This window comes from Monodon monoceros, unplaced genomic scaffold (genome assembly GCF_005190385.1).
Source record: "Monodon monoceros isolate NGI ecotype Baffin Bay Population unplaced genomic scaffold, NGI_Narwhal_1 Super_Scaffold_13, whole genome shotgun sequence".
NCBI lineage: Eukaryota > Metazoa > Chordata > Mammalia > Artiodactyla > Monodontidae > Monodon > Monodon monoceros.
In genome coordinates, this window is record NW_021703769.1 from 56,504,873 (window position 1) to 56,522,729 (window position 17,857).

The 17,857-nt window shown below is 42.7% G+C and overlaps 1 protein-coding gene across 2 annotated transcripts in view; it reads right to left on the reverse strand.

The window, feature by feature from the left end:
• GRIN2A (glutamate ionotropic receptor NMDA type subunit 2A) overlaps positions 1–17,857 on the reverse strand; it is a 372,579-nt gene that overhangs the window by 47,023 nt on the left and 307,699 nt on the right. For both annotated transcript variants that reach the window (XM_029221232.1, XM_029221233.1), the window contains one exon: positions 16,213–16,373. In XM_029221232.1, the coding sequence (XP_029077065.1) occupies positions 16,213–16,373 (161 nt within the window). The remainder of the gene's footprint in view (positions 1–16,212; positions 16,374–17,857) is intronic.

The following is a 17,857-nucleotide window of genomic DNA, read 5'->3' on the forward strand; positions in this document are numbered from 1 at the left end:
ATCAAAGCCTCGCTAGGAGAAGGAGCACATCAGCCAGTAATTCAGGCCAGTCAGCACGTTTGGGCAACTGTGGAACAGTGGACGGGGTTCAGGTCTACCTCTGCCAGCTCTATGAATGAGACCCAGTCATGGGACCTCTTCGAGCTCTGGTTTTCTCATCTGTAAGATGAGGGAATAGCTCATTCACAGGGCTGGATATTGGATGGATGGAAACGGGAGTGAAGGTGCTTTGGAAATTGCACACCCTGGTGCAAATTCAGGACTTTGCTGGGGCAGTGATGATGTCATGTGCAGAGAAGCGATGGTGCAGATCATCATCAAGCACCCAGACACAGGGCTATTAGCGGGTGAAGGGCATTCATGGGCCAAGAAGTGGTACCCCTGAGGATACCTTTGAATGTGCCTGCTTGGGCAGGAGACACTCAATACATACAGAGATTGTACCTGACATCAGCACAGGATGGTCTAAAATAGGCTTCAGGAAAATGGCCTAGAATCACATTATGACTCTGAGTTTGTGAATACAAACTTCAAAGTCAGAATTATACCAACACTGATGCACTTTCACTAAGGAAGCATTTTTCAGAGCAAAGTCTGTTACATTAATTTAATTCCTAGATCAATGTCTCGCATAGCATAGTTGAATTGTTTCCAATTTTTTTTGGAAACTACTTTCACTGGGATCAATTCTTTTGTGTTGGAATTTTATAAGGATTTGATTCATTGATCAGAATTTGGACCATAATAAATTTTACTAATTTATAACTTCTGCCATTTTGAGTTTTCTTTTGTGGGTATGGTTGCCACCAAGTCCAATTCTTCTGGGTCAAAATTGTTCAGAGAGGCAGAAGTGGCCAAGAAGATTCAAGTCGTCTATGGCTTTGTAGTCAATAACAAATTTCACTCTGTGTGCTTTTTGCTGTTGTCAGTTTAATTTGTGTTGATTAATTCTTCCAGTAATATTCACTGTGAATTGGGTAAAAAAGATGGATGGTGAATATTTACTTTTTAACTGAGAAAATTCTGTGCAGTATCGTAAGACTAAGACAGAGAGAGGCAGAGAAGGAGGGAGGAAACGAGGGAGGGAAAAATACAGATGGAAGCAGGCTCCAAGGAAAATGGGAAGACAGTGAGAGAGAAAGAGAGAAAGGAAAGAACAGGAAAGCGAGAGTGAGGGAAAGAGACAGAGAAGGAGAAAGAGGTTAAGACAGAGAGGGAGAGAATGAAGAGAGGGAGATGGACTTACAGGGAGAGACTAAGAGACAAGAGGGAGGGAGAGGGAGGCAGAGAGATGGAGAAAGAGAGAGAGGGAAGAAGGAAGGAAAGAAGGAGGGAGGGAAGGAAGGAGGGAAGGAGGGAAGGAAGGAGAGAAGGAGGGAGGGAGGGAAGGAGGGAGGGAGGGAGGGAAGGAGGGAGGGAGGGAGGGAAGGAGGGAAGGAAGGAAGGAGGGAAGGAAGGAGGGAGGGAAGGAAGGAGGGAGGGAAGGAAGGAGGGAAGGAAGGAGGGAAGGAAGGAGGGAGGGAAGGAAGGAGGGAAGGAAGGAGGGAAGGAAGGAGGGAGGGAGGGAGGGAGGGAAGGAGGGAGGGAGGGAAGGAAGGAGGGAGGGAAGGAGGGAAGGAAGGAAGGAGGGAAGGAAGGAGGGAGGGAAGGAAGGAGGGAAGGAAGGAGGGAAGGAAGGAGGGAGGGAGGGAAGGAAGGAGGGAAGGAGGGAGGGAGGGAAGGAAGGAGGGAAGGAAGGAAGGAGGGAAGGAAGGAGGGAGGGAAGGAAGGAGGGAGGGAAGGAAGGAGGGAGGGAGGGAGGGGGGGAAGGAGGGAGGGAGGGAGGGAAGGAAGGAAAGGAAACAAGGGCAAACACAATACAAACATACAGTTTGCCTACTGACTAACAACCACAAAAACAGGAAAAGGTTAAAGTGATACAGAAAATCCCCTCTTCGTTACTGTTGAATTTAACATGGAATTTAACAAACTAACCTTGTCCAAGTTGGTGATAGATAATGTAATGCAATCTTTTAATTTTTCAGAAGAGAAAACCGAAGGCTGGAGGTCTCAGTCCCGGGTGTTCCGCAGAGTCAGTGCTCCCAGACCTGTCTACCACCTGCCAAAGCAACGCATCCTCAAGGCACTGCTGCAGGGCTTCCCAAATCTGAGCGCATGTCCTCAGGTGGGATGTCGGGTCAGAGGAGTACTACTGTGGGGTTTTGGGTAAGTCTGTGCACATATCTAAACCTTGATTTCCCCATCTGACCAGAAGGAAAACAACCTCTCCCATGTGATTGTACTCTGGTTGAAGGAAGGAACGGCTATAAATTTGCTTGATGAATTGTAAAGCACTATGCAAATGCTATTCTTTCTTCATGTTACCACTCATGTTCTGCCATAGGAAAAGTATTGATTCCTGCTGACATGTAAATCTTTTATAGAGTTTCTTAGTAGATACTCTTCAAGGGTTGGGATCAGAGTAAACATTCTACTGCAGTTATTCCATGGTGTACAGCATATTATGAAAAATGCTCATGTTACAGAGAATGTTTTCTTTGTTCAGACTTTTCCTGAATGTTTCCTATGTGCCAGACACTGCTCTTTGCCTGCATATCTCATTTAATCCTTACAACAGTTCTAAGTGCAAGTTCCTAAGTAAAGAAATCATACTTACCATCATCTTATAAACAAAAAAAACGAGATCTAAGAAGTTAATTAACTTGTCTGAGGTCCCACAGCTGAATGTTAGCAGAGAGGGAATTCGAATCCAGGATGCTGGCTTTTAAGCATCATAACACACTCCTGGTAGTGACAATGATCCTGCTAAACTTGCCACACACTAGGACTGAAAGACAGGGACTCTCAAAGGCCAGAAAATATATGAAAGTGAGAGACTGGGAAAAGAATCAATATTTAATGAAACCCTATATGTGTCTGATACAGTGCCGGCTACTTTCCCTAAGTCAATTCATTTAATTCTCAAAGGAATCTGGGAGACAGGATTTGAAAGATGTGGGAAACAGTCTCAGAGAGGTTATTTAATTTGCCAAAGGTCACACAGTTGGTAATTATCAGAGTCAGAATATGAAGCTAGGTATTTCTCAATCCAAAGTTGATGCTCTGCACCATGGGGTCACTCAGAAAAAAAGTCAATCAATCAATCAGTTGAATAAGACTAACCTCTTCTAGAAGGTATAAATACTCTGACCCAAAAATTCTACTTCTTGAGATCATTCCTAGAGAATTACTTGCAGAAGTGCCTAGAAGACTCATCATGGAGTTTTAACGTGCCCTTATTACTAAGAGCTCCCTGGAGGGAAACAGTCTAATAAACTGTGATGTATGCAAACCATGGAATTCTTTCCAGCCGTCAAAGAGAATGAAGGCAAAAGACACCTACAGATATGGAAGGCGCCTCAAACACATTATTAATTGAAAACCAAACTGCGTCTTACTGTTTGATAGCATGAATTCATAGAAGTGCTAACAAAAGATCAAGATGAAAAAAATTAATGACATGGGACTGAAAGAACTGATGTGGATGATTATAATTTTTGTGACTTTCTGTTTGAGTAAAAAAAAAAAAATCCCACAAGGACTCAGAGGCAAAAAATATACAAATCAATTTTCACTGCAAAGTAAAGGAGCTGTTAGAGTGGAGGATTACTGGACTGAATGTCAATATTATGACACAGTATGAGTGTGTTTCGTGTTTGGTAATTGCAATCATTGTTGCTTTTGTTGTGGCCATCCATTTACAATGCTTGGTGTCAGTCTATTTATCTCTTGTAAAAATAAAATACAGTGTGTGTGAAAAAAAAAAAAAAGGAATCTACCTGCCAATGCAGGGGACACAGGTTCAAGCCCTGGTCCGGGAAGATCCCACGTGCCGCGGAGCAACTAAGCCCGTGCGCCACAACTACTGAAGTCCGCGCACCTAGAGCCCGTGCTCTGCAACAAGAGAAGCCACCGCAGTGAGAAGCCCGTGCATCGCAACGAAGAGTAGCCTCCGCTCACTGCAACTAGAGAAAGCCCATGTGCAGCAACGAAGACCCAACGCAACCAAAAAAAAAACCCAAAAAACTCATAGAACTAGCTTAAAATTTTTCTTCTCCTTCAATTCTCCACAATTACATTAATTTCCTTTCTGATTTTTATAATTTTATTCTGCTTACTTTGTGGTTATATCCTCTTCGTCTTATTTTTTCCTAAGGTAGATGCTTGCATTATGGTTTACCCATCTATTTTTTTACCAGTGTATTTGGTTGATGGCATAAATTTCACGGTAGGCACTGCTTTTGCTACATCTCACAATATAGCTCAAAATAAATTTAATTTCTCTTGAAAAAAAACCCACATTATTAATTGAAAACCAAACTGTGCCTTACTGCACAGAGTTTGATAGCATCCCACAGAAGAAAATTTTATAATTATGTGTGAACATATAAATATATGCAAATGCATCTAACAAAGGTCTAGGAGAAATGGCACGTATATCAGACAGATAACAGTGCTTACCTGGTGGGGGTGGGGGTGATTTGGGATTGGGACGTGGTCAAATGGATGCTTATTTATCTGCATTTTTTACAATGAGAATATATTTTTTAATGAGAAGCAATGCAGCATAGTGATTAAGGGCATAAATGCTACAGCCAGTTCAAATCCCAGCTCTGAAGCTTACGAGCACTTGCCTGGCAAGGGATCTAACCTCTGCATGACAGCACAGGGGGGCCAAATGTGCCGTCCTAAATTGTGTCTCTTAGGCATGAAGACTAAGTTAGGCTGATTATTTTTAAGAAACGAAGACTCAGGAAGCCTTTCTTTTTACCTCCTCCTTACCTGCCTAAATAACTTAGATGAAGGGTCTGTTCCCAGAATAGAGCTACCACCAGAGATGTCTGCAAAGAATACAGGCTAAGTGTGTTGGGGGAAACCAGGCAGGGCCTGGAGATCAGACTCTCTGTGTCCCACTGTCTCTGCTGGTGCAGCAAACATTTATTTACCAAGCATTTGCTCTTCCATTTCCATGTGAACAGCTTCCTCCCCTTTGAAGTCTCAAACTCCCACCCCCAACATCCCTCTTTTGTCTTTAGCTGAAGACGGTATTTAAGGTGAGGCTTGGGCCATTTTGGTAAGTAACCAACCCAGTTCTCCTGGGTCTCTCCCATGTATATATGTTATTAAAGTTTTGTTTGACTTTCTCCTGTTAATCTATCTCCTGTCAATTTAATTCTTCAACCAGCCAGGAAAAAGCTAGAAGAGTAGAGTAAAATTTCTCCCCCACTCCCAACAATAGTTTCTCTGTGTACACAGTGGAGATGCTGGATGTACCAACCCTCATGGGGCGGTTGTGAAGATTAAATGAAGAATTATAGGTAAAGTGCTTACAAGAGCGTCTGGCACAGAGCAAGGACAACTAAGCAACTGAGATTAGGAAGCAGGGATGGACACTAGCTAGCAGAATAATCGCATTGCCCAATGGTGGCGGTCTACACCCAGGAGCCCGTACTGCATTCATGTGCACTGGGCATTGGGGTGCACTACAAGGTCACTCCCCACAGCACACACTCGGGTGGAGCGCTGGGGGGTGAGGCCTCCCCCACAGACCCCGGAGGAGAGCCTTCTGCGGCAGTGCTCACATCGGACACCTGTCGGACACTGGTGCCTAAGGGAGTGTGTTGGGTTGAATAGTGTCCTCCCAAAATTCACATCCACCAGAACCTGGGAATGTAATCTTATTTGGAAATTGGGTCTTTCCAGATGTAATTAGTGAAGGATCTCAAGACAAAATCATCCTGGATTTAGCTGGGTCCTAAATCTGATGACTTAGAAGAAGAATCCCTTATAAGAAGAGGAGGGACTTCCCTGGTGGTGCAGTGGTTAAGAATCCGCCTGCCAATGCAGGGGACACGAGTTTGAGCCCTGGTCTGGGAAGATCCCACATGCTGTGGAGCCACTAAGCCCGTGTGCCACAACTACTGAGCCTGCGAGCCACAACTACTGAGCCCACACACCACAACTGCAGAAGCCCACGTGCCTCGAGCCCGTGCTCTGCAACAAGAGAAGCCACCGCAATGAGAAGCCTGCACACTGCAACGAAGAGTAGCCCCAGCTCTCCGCAACTAGACAAAGCCTGCGTGAAGCAACAAAGACCCAACGCAGCCAAAAATAAATAAATAAATATATTCGAAAAAAGAAGAGACACGCAAGGAACAAGGTCATATGGAGACAGAGGCAGAGATCTGAACGATGCTGCCACAAGCCAAGAGTCCCCAGAAGCGGGAAGAGACAGGAATTTCTCCCCAGAGCCTTCGGACGGAGCGTGGCCCTGCCAATACCTTGCTTTTAGACTTCTGGACTCCAGAACCGGGGGAGAATACATTTCTCTCGTTTTAAACCCCGAAGTGTGTGGTTATTTGTTATGGCAGCCACAGGGAACTATGACAGTGGGGAAAGCTGAGGCGTGGTACCCGAATTCCTATTGCTCTTCCACCTGCATTTCTCTCGATGGAATGAGGCTGGACTTGCTAAGGCAGAGGCTGCTGTCTAGGCCCCAAGCACTCCCCACGGGGTATGGACAGCATCTCCCAACCTGTGCTAAGGCCTCCCATGGCCTGAGCTAGCCCGGCACCAGGAAAACTCACTCCTCCCCCTGCTGCTAGAGCAAGAGAACACACAGGGCTGATGCTTTAACACGGAGACCATTTTAGCACCTGGGTCAGTGGGAGCTTGTTTACAGTTTTCACAGTGGAGAGAAAGGAAGCACACTACTGAGGTTTTCCAAACCTGAGCCACTGATGGGCAGGAGCGCCAACTTCCCTGGTTCTACCTCCCCACCCGCCCCCCCAGCCTCATACGCCTCATAACAAAGGTGTCCAACCCTTCCCAGAATCCTTCACTTGTCAGGACAAGCAGACAGTTAGATGTCATGAGTAGAAAGAGATGCTGGGCTGAGTCTGAATGCCAGCTCTGCCAATCACGTAACCTTTGAACAAGTTGCTTCTGCTCCTTGAGCCTCAGTTTCACCTTCTGCAAAATGGAGAGAACACCTATTTGGCAGAGTTGAATCAGGATGAAATGAGATGACATACTTGGAAGTCTCCATGTGCATCTGACAATCAATAAGCAGAGGTGATTCCTAAGGAGACAAGGAGATGGAATCTGCCAGGAAGCTCCTGCTTGTTCAGTCTCCCCAGGGAGAATTTCCTAACTACGTGTATCCGAATACAAGGAATACATCCTGTTTTTGGTTGGTTTTCCTCTGTGAGTTCATTTTTTTTCTCCATTTCAATGAAAGAAGAAATATTGACCGTTTTAAAAGCAGTATCAAGACTTTCAAAGGAAAAAGAGACATTTTGAATTATGAACAGAATTAGTTCTTGGTTTTGTATAATACTGCGTAATTAGAAATAGGCTAATTGTGCACTGTTACGGGAATGTTCATATTCAGTATTTTAAGTTGTGATTCAAAGCATAGGCTCTGGAGCAAGTGTGACCACAGATGAGCTATTTTAATCTCTCTGTGCCTATTTCTTCGATTGTAAATCACTATCTCGTAGGGTTGTTATGAGGTTTAAATAAGATACTGCAGGCAAAGCATTCAAAACAGTACCTGGCACATAGGTAAGCTCCCAGTAAATGGTATCTATCAGTTTGAAATACCTCTCTTAGTTCCCAGAACAATTCAGGCAGGTCATTCAAACTGCAGTAGGAGAAGGTTTAAACATATCGATAAAGCAATCTGAGTGAACTGAATTCTGAGATGGAATAGCAGGTAAGGGCTTAGGGAAAGTCTGAAAGCAGATATTCAGGCCATAAGCTGTCCGCAGTTGCTAACAGAAGATCATAAATTAAGCTCCGAATTATGTAGAAACCCAAGCAAAAAGAACACTACGGGTAGTTACAGGACTTGCGTTGTCCACAAGATAAAAGAACCTTACAGTGAAGAAGGACAATGCTGTTTACTGTACAGAAGTCTGAGAAATGAGGTAGGATGACATTGCGAACAAATTGGTACAATAATGGTATCAGCAAGGTTTCTGAAATAACTATTTCTTGGAGGGCCCTCCAATGCCAGACAAGGTATGATGAAAATGCATAGCAGTAAAAGTTAAATTAATTAATCTTCCTCTAGCTCAGTGAAATATCTCCTAGTCATTAAATGTGATAATTGTCCAACAAAACCATACAGATTTAACTGAGAAAAGTCAAACAGATTTGCATGGACACCGATTCAGTGTGTGTAAACTATGAACATGTGTACAAATCCCCGAAGAAAATGCAGGAAGAACTGAAGAATTATGTTCAGAAGAAACTTTTTTTCTTCTTATTATAAGTAATACTTTTGTTGCAGAAAATGTGTTAAGTATAAAAGGGGTAGAAAGAAGCCCACAACCCTCATCATCTAGCAATATCTCTGATAACCTTTGATGTATTTCATTTCAGTTTCCTTTCTTCTTTTCTCTTTCCTTCTCCTTCCATCTTTACAGAATTGGGATCCCACTTTATTCAACTTTTCCCCCATTTTTTTCTATTTTTAATACTTTATGGGTGGCCTTGAACATCCATTAATATAGTTTTAATGGAGTTTCACAAGAGGTAATTTCAAGTACAAAAAAGATGTCTCTGCTTCCTTGAGTTTTTATTAAGGGTAAAATTCCTACCTCTCTGATGTGGTAGCAATTATTTCTGAGCTTTACTTGCAGTGTGGGGGTGGATCTCAGAAACCAGGTCACTGTAGATCTGATGTCCTCTGGAGACGACGCTATTCCAGTTAAGAGAACAGCTCACCGAACCTTGAGGTCTACACCTGTTATCGAACTCAGCATCTGGAAATGAACCCTCTGAGTGGGATTCTGCTTGACTGACAAAATATAGCTCATAAATCGTGCTCAGATGGCACCCTTGAAAAAACTTGCTCTGCATGGCCCCTCAACATCAATGAGCATCCTTATGTCTTCCTGGTCTACCTTGGCAAGTTCAACATCCCTGGACCAGTTTCCTTTGAGGATGGAAAGGATGCTATGATCTTATCAACTCCCAGATTGTCAATTGATAATTATGTATTATATACAATATTAAATATATATATACATATATATAAAATTTGCCTCCGCAAATAATCTCTATGGCATGCAGATTACTTCAAGCTGAAAGCAATCAAGGCCCAAAAGACTCAAGAAGAAACTCTGACCTTCCTCCTAACTGCCTGAAAGAACTAGATTGAGGGCCTGTTCCCAGATTAGAGCTATCGGTGGGCTAAGTGTGGTGAGGAAAACTCTAGGCAGGGCCTAGAGATCAGGGTGTACGACATTGTCTCTGCCTGGTCCAACAGGTGTTTATTTACCAAACATTTGCTCCCCGTCTCCCTATGAATTGCCTTCCTCCCCTCTGAAGTCCCAAACCACTACCCTCAACATCCTCTTTTGTCTTTAGCTGAAGATGGTATTTAAGGTGAGGGTTTGGCCATTTTGGAGAGTTACTCAGGTCTCTCTCATGTATACACGTTGTTATTAAACTTCTGTTTGATTTTCTCTTGTTAATATGCCTCACGTCGGTTTAATTCTCAGACCGGCCATAAGAATCGAGAAGGGTAGAGGAACATTTCTTCCTCCCCAATAATATAATATGTGACTTCGGTCTCCATTTCTCCCTTGAGCTCTGACCTCATATATCCAGCTGCCTCCCTGGCATTGCCAAGTTGGGAAGCAAGCCCAACTCCTACAGTCAATAATTCTACAATGTAAGTTCTTAGTTAAACAGCGTGTTGGGTAATTAGTTAACCTTGTAGAGCCTTAGGTTCTTCATCGCTTAAAGTACCCAGCGCATAGGAGTAATAGTACACAGCTCAAAAGAATAATAATACTCAGGTCATAGGAGTGATAGTACTCAGCTCTTAGGAGTGTTCTGAGGATTAAATGAGATTATGCATGTGAAGCGCCTGGAGCTGCATCTCACAGATTGTTAGGTTTCAATCAATGCAGAGATGAGATATGATGATGTTGTCCCAAAGGCACTGCCGACTTAACTCATCCAAACCTAAATTTGTGTTCCTCCACGCCTCTGCTCATTCTGAGCCCTTCCTCTTCTTGGTCCTGTCCACTCCTCACAGAACACCATCTCTCAATATTCAATGAATTAATCTCTCAAAACAGGGATTCCTCACCCCTACAGGCTTGGAGAAGCTGTGTCTTAGAACAGGGGTTCAGTGCTCACCTCTTCTATAAAGACAGTTCTGACACTTGCAAATAGATGTGACCACCCTCATCCTTTGATTTTTACAGACACATTATACAGTTTGGGCCTTGTAGAAAAATGCCTACTGGCAAAAGGCAACCCTCCTTTCCAATTCTTCTCCCAAACTACTCAATGTAAATGAAGGCAAAAGATGCCCGTCTGTTTCCCAACATTGTTGGGCTGAAAATGAAATCAGACAGGGGACTGGGGGGCCTGATGCCGAAAATTAAAGCTTCTAAAGGAAACTGGGACTTTTTCATAAATTTATATACACGTAATTGGACATGAAAACCAGTTAAAATAAAAAACATAAACCATCCCACTATGTCTTCAAATATTAGCCTCTTCAGAGTCGTAGGAATGTTGATTGTTTAATTGAAATCTGGCATAAGTGCTATGCTTGCAGTTTTGCCTACTTGCCAAAACTGCTTGGAGAACATCAGCTTCTGATGACTGAGCATTTATAAATCTAAATCTGTCCCCACTCATTTCAGCTTCAGTTCCCTCTTCTAAAGCAGATGGTCCCAAAATTTGATTAGTGTGCATCAGAATCACCTGAAGAGCTTGTTACCGCATGCAGATTCCCAGGCCCCTGCCCCAGAGATGCTGGTTCTGTTGGCTCAGTGGGGCTCAAGAATCCACATCTTTATCAGCACCCCTACTGATTCAGACTCAGGCTACGCTTTGCGAAACGCTGGTGTAGAAACCTGGGGTCATGAAATGCCCGTCCGCCTTTGGTTCGGGAGAACCCCACATGTCAGGACAGACTTGTTCCTGGAAAACCTTACCTATCAGTGTTTGTACAACAAACATTCGGTGCAAATCCTACTTTCTCACTGATTTACTTGATATTTTCTGGGATACTTTATCTCCATTTATTACACATTTCAACAAACAATGATACTTAACAACTTAGTTTCAAATGACACTTAACAACTCAGTTTCAAGTTTCTCTGTCCCTATGCTCTTAGGTGATTCTGCATCCCGAAGATAAGCTACATGTTTATATTGGCTGGCTTACTCTTTATACGCGTAATGTATTTATTGAACTCTTTTAGAATAGTAGTTCTCAAATTTTAGCTTGTATCAAAATCACCTGGAGCAGCAGCATGCTTGTTAAAATGCAAATTCACAGGCTCCATCATTAAAGAGAAGGTCTTGTGTTGGGTCCAGAAATTTGCGTTTTTACAAGTAACCATTTGATTCAGGTAGAGTTGGTCCATTGGCCAGGCTTGGAGACACCCAGCTTTGGAGAATTATTCTAAATCCTTTCTGCAAAAATGACAGCTGTTTATAATTGTGGTTTGTCTGGATTTTGTATTTTGGAAAGTTCTAAATAAGTGTTCGAGTGTTGACACAAGTAAAAGAATCTCAGAATTATTTCAGAGATTGGAGAATCCAGCCCTTTCACTTTTTAGATAGGGAAACTGAGGTTCAGAGAGGTGACATGACTTGTCTAAGGCCACAGCTAGCTAATGATAGAGCCCAGACTCAAACGAAGCTGGGACTCTCATTCAACCATAATGCAAAATCCCCCATGTCCCAGACTCTTCCAGGAAGTTACAACCCATAAAAAAGCTTCCCCATTTCACTGACCCTGGTGTATACGAACATATATTCACTAAGCCACAGATATCACTGAGACTTGTGGGTGGAGGGGTAGGACCCAGTAGCTGAGCTACATGCTCTGGGGTTTTTAAGCCAAGCCTCACTGGATTTAAGGGTATTGGGGGTAGGAATATCCTGAAATTCAACAATTCAGAAACACATAGGGTACCTCCCTCTACCTTCCAGAGGGATAGAAACTTCTAGAGATGCTGTACATGGTGAAGGAAGGGAATAACTATTTTTTAAAGCTGGAGTTTATTATTATTATTACATGAGAAGTTTGTTTTATTATTCCTTACACCCTCATGATATTTACTCTTGTAAAATTATTTCATAATACATTTCATATTTTAAAGTAATGTATTTCATAATGAAAAATTTTAAAAGCAAATGAGATGGGAGAGGGAAAAGGCAACTAAGTGTGGTGTAGTAGACACCTGAAAGACAGAAGTCTCAGGATGATGAGCAGATACGATCAACACAAAGAGTTTGTCAGATCTCGGTGCAGTTCAGTGGTGGCAGTTCTTAAATTTTGGCTCTCATAATCATTTGAGAAGTTGTATTCATCTCTCATACTCTACACCAAGAAAAATTCCGAATATTAAAAATGCCACCAAAATAGAAAACAGGAGAAAATTATTTTGTAACCTGAGTGAAAAGGATTTTTGAATTACAACTCAAACTCCAGAAGCCATAAAAAAGATTGATAGGTGTGACTACAAAAAACATAGATCTCTGTGGAAAAAGATATCTACAAGCTCAAAAGACAAGCTAACAGCAGCAAAAACAACTGGGACAGGGCTTCCCTGGTGGCGCAGTGGTTGAGAGTCCACCTGCCGATCCAGGGGACACGGGTTCGTGCCCCGGTCCGGGAAGATCCCACATGCCGCAGAGCAGCTGGGCCCGTGAGCCATGGCCGCTGAGCCTGCGCGTCCGGAGCCTGTGCTCTGCAACGGGAGAGGCCACAACAGTGAGAGGCCCGCGTACCGCAAAAAAAAAAACCCAAAAAACTGGAACAAACCATTTGTAATCACATCACAAATAAAGGGCTCATTTCTCTAATAGATAAATTAATAAGAAAAACCATCAAATCAACAGAAAAAAAGAAGGCACACTTTCAAAAAAGGAACTGCAGGTGGCTTTTCATTACATTTGGTAAAAATCTACTGATAACAAGATGGTGCATATTAAAAAATATTTTGTCACGTTTTACCTATTAGCAAAATTTTAGAAGATTGATGATACACTGTGTTGGCAAAGGTTTTGGGGAGATACGTACCCTCATTCATTGATGGTAAAGGTGAATTTCCTTGGGAGGGAAATTTGTCAATGTCTGTCAAAATTACTACCACGTGTAGTCTTTGACCCAGCAGTCCGAGAAATTTATTTGACATTGGATGTGACACATAGGTAAGGATGTCCACTGCAGTATTGTTTGTAACAACAAAAAATGACATCCTAAATATCCATTAGTCGGAGACTGATTAAATACCGTATGATACACTCACACGATGAGACTATAAATCTTTAAAAATTAACTCTGTAGCTATTTATGCTTTGATAGAGAAAGATCTGGAAGGACACACAGGAAAGTAGTAAATGTGGCTACTATGGAGGGTACTAGGCGAATAAGGAACAGTGTGGAAGGAAGGCTCTTCACTGTTTATCTTTTTATATACTACTTTTTGATTTTTGAATCATGTAAATGTACTATCTATTCAAAATTTAATTTAAATAACTTAAATAATTCACTGAGGAACCTGTTAAACATGTAAGTGTTTTCCCCTGATATTAACTCCACTGAGACAGAATCTCCAGGAATGAGCAGGAATGTCCTCACCCCTAAGGGTGCATGTAGTTATTTCTTAAAAAGAAAAGACTCACACCCCTTTAGCTCTAGTTTCTGAGTTTAAAGTAATGTGTCATGCATCCCCCTCATGGGAGATTGAATATAGGGTAAACCCACCATCTGCCCAAGTTTGCTAAGATGGATGTTATATATTATATGGCTTCCCGAGAACAATTTGTATAATTTATGGCCAGGGATGGTTTCTATTTCTCTACTCCTTTTTGTTTGCATTATTTAAAAAAAGTGAAAAAGAAAGAAAACAACCCATTTTGTGCTCTGGGTGGCAGATGGATGAGGAGGGAAACAGCCAGCCTTCAAGCATTTTTTCTAACCATTGTCATCACATTTATGCTCATGGTTTGTCCAAAGCAACAGTATATATGATGAAAAGACCACAGTGAAAACAAACAAAAACCCATACCCATGGCTAAGCTGCAAAGTCATCAAAAATTTGTCTTTTCTGGTATCTACTAAAATTGAACATACCACATTCTATAGCTCAGCAATTTCCACTCTTAGGTATATAACAAGAAAAATGTACTCACTTGTACAACAAAAGACATGTAGGAGAAAGCCCTTAGGAGCTTTACTCATAATAGCCCCACATGGGACACTACCCTAACATTCATCAAGATTAGAAAGGATGTGTGCATTTTGGTACATCCCCACAGTGAAATTCTACACAGCAATGAGGATGAAAGAACTGGAATGACACGCATGATCTCACTAACAGAATGATGAGTCAAATAAAGACAAACAAGAAAGAAAGCACACGGTATGATTTTATTATATGTTAGAATAACAGGGCAAAAGAATCTACTGCTTTAGAAGCGAGGATGATCCACGAAGAGAGTAACTGGAAGAGGGGTGTGTGTGTGTGTGTGTGTGTGTGTGTGTGTGTGTGTGTGTGTGTGTGTGTGTGTGTGGTGGGGGGTTGTAGAGATTGGTGACATCTTGTTAATTGACCTGGATGGTCAGATCAGTTTGGACAAAGTCATCCAGCAGTATACTTAATACTTGTACTTTTCTGCATTTTTTGTTATGCTTTTTAGTAAAAAGTTTTAAAAAGTCATTCCAAGCCAGAATGAGCAGTGTGTGAATGAGTTTTAGATAAGAAATGGGTTCAGCTTCTAAATAAATGCTGTCCCAGCCCCTGTTGAGATACCAAAGAGATTCCAAAGAGACTGAAATGACAAAATGTCATTGGCCAAAGCTCCTGGAAATTATGCAGAGATCCGGGCTTAATGGTTTAGAGGGGCCCCCTCTGCCCCACCAGACACAAAGAAGCAGCAAGGCCTTCGCAATGGGCCTGCAGAGCAGCCACAGGAAGAAGCTGTGCGTTAATCGGCAAGGAGAATGCACTACCTCCCGTTTTACTTGCCAGGGATCCCTGACAGTTGAGATGGTCCACGTAAGTAAATTTTCTGGATAAGCAAAACTTTCCTTAATAAACAATCCTTTCATTTAAAACAGAATCTTTTTTTTTTTTTTTTTTTTTTGCGGTACACGGGCCTCTCACTGCTGTGGCCTCACCCGTTGCGGAGCACAGGCTCCGGACGCACAGGCTCAACGGCCATGGCTCACGGGCCTAGCTGCTCCGCGGCATGTGGGATCTTCCCGGACCGGGGCACGAACCCGTGTCCCCTGCATAGGCAGGCGGACTCTCAACCACTGCGCCACCACGGAAGCCCCAGAATATTTTTTAATGGAACCCTTTCAAAAACACGTTTCACACTTCCCTGACTTTTCAAAAAGTTGAAGAGTCCATGGAATAGAATTTAACCTTTACAGCAAATAACAACACTAGCAATTATGTCCTATCTCTGTGCCAGACACTGTCCGAAATGTTTTACATTACATTACAAATTTTCTCTCTTAGTCCTCATAAAACTCCTATGAATTAGATCCTATCATTATTCCCATTTTATGTATGAGGATGAGAGTGACTGAAGAACTGTCCAAGGTCATAAAACAGGTCTTCTGTTTACAGCTTCAGTTATTTCGTGTCTGCTATCCTCCACAATGCCAACAGGTAGACGGAAATGTTAGCTGTACCTTTAGAGAGACTGAGTTCTCAGCTTTTCTCTCCGTATTTCCTTTCTCCTTCCTCAATGTGACACTCTTAGTTTTCACAGAAAGCTACATGCCATAAACTCCTATCTAAAATCAGATGAAAACTTACAGTACTTTGTTTTCACCACTTTAAATAAACTCCATCTCCTTAGATATCCCTATTAGCTAAAATATCCCATTGAGTTGGACCAACTTCTTTATCAGTTTAAGAAACCCCTCTGGTTCTCTGCATTTCAAAGTGTCCTGGATTTGCTTTTTCTTAACACAGTTCAGAAGGAAGCCTGTGATACTCATCAGATTAGCAAAAGCAGCCCTCAACTGGGGGCCTTCTTGACTTCCAGCTCGGCTCTCGAGAACATACAACAGTGGGGGCAGACAAGCACAAAGGCAAGGCGTGCAGAGTCATTTTCTATAAGGTGTGTGGATGGGCAGGCCTGCAGAGCAAAAGAAACCGTCTTCCTTACCCTGTTTTCAAGCTGACCAAGGCGTCCTCTACTCCCTTCTGATTAAATTTGGTCATGTACTGATGCATGTAGGGGTAGTTGTTCCGAATGTTTCTCTCCGTACTGCCATTGGGCACCGTGCCAAATCGAAAGGGAGGGGAATAGTCGTGAGGTCTCTGAAACTGAAGAGAGACAGAGAAAGGAGGAGGAGGAGGAAGAATCAGCCATCATTCTGTCTTGCCTCAGGTGTTACACATATGCACGCGCTAGCACAGGACAGTAAACACCCACTCATTTTTGTGCTTCCTTTCTACTTAATCACACCTTCCACTGGTCTGGGAGCTCCAGGAAGTCAGAAACAGTGTCTGTCTTCTTCCTTACTGTTCCTCAGTGCCCAGCATAGGGGCTGGCTGGGTGTGCAATAGGTATCTGTTGGATGGAATTTTTCGTCTCCATTATAGAGACCAGCCTAGTCCTAGGCTCACAGGCAGTGCTCAGGAAATGCTGATTAAGCTGGAATTAATGTATGACTTCAGTTCATTCATCTGCCTTATCAGGAAATTTTCTGAGATCCTCACCAATCACTCCCTTCTCTGGACCCCATTTACAATTTCTTTCACCTCACCCAGAAAATGACAAAGGGGAGCAGAATTTGCCACTCCTGAAATATGCCTCTTTGGCATACGGATTATCTGGGGGCTGGTTATTTTTTAAGAAGCAGCAGACACAGGAGAAACTCTGAAAACTGAGTAGAAGTTAACTCTTTTGGAAGAGGCAAAATCTTATATTCGTGAGGGTGTCTTCCTCTCTGTATCTGGAAGAGGATGACTAATCTCTAAAACTCTTATCCATGGAAAAGGCAGCAACTTAAATCTGCATCACTACCATGCCCTTACTTACTGTGCTCTTCCTGGTCTCCTCCCAGAACTGGCCTTTCCTTCTCCCCCCACCCCCCATCACGCCTCCCATTACCCTACATCTTTCTTTTGTCTTCAGCTGAAGACAGTACCTAAGCTGGTGGTTTGGGCTATTTCGGGGAGTTACTCAGTTTTCTTGGGTATCTCCCATATATACAGATGGTATACATGTTTTTCTCCTGTTCAATCTGTCATTTATTATGGAGGGTGGGGGTCTCCACCAAGAACCCGGAAGGGTAGAGGGACAATCATTTTTCTTCCCATACAAAGACTCTATGTCATTCACTCACCCTCCAGCCATCATTCATTCATTTGCTCATGCATGCATGCAATACTTATTGGGGTCCTAACACATCCCAGGCATAATGGCAGGTTCCATGAACGTTTCTTGAGCTGAAGTCCATACTAACCATTAGCTTCCCGGTGATGCCCATGTCTGGTATGGCCTCTTGAGCCTCCATAAAGGCTCACTGTCCATGCTCTACTGGGTTTCCCTGATTGGCTGATGTTGTCTGTGAAGGGGGTCAGAACAGGCCTCCCCAGGATGTGCCACTTGGATCATGTGGTTGCTTTTTCATTCTATGAACGTTGTGTACTGCATTGACTTATTTTCATACGTTTCATCACCCATGCATTCTTGGGATAAATCTCACTTGGTCATGGCATATTTTTCTTTTTATATGCTGCTGCTTGATTTGGTTTGCTGGTATTTTGGTGAGGATTTTTGCATCAATATTTTAAAAAGATAC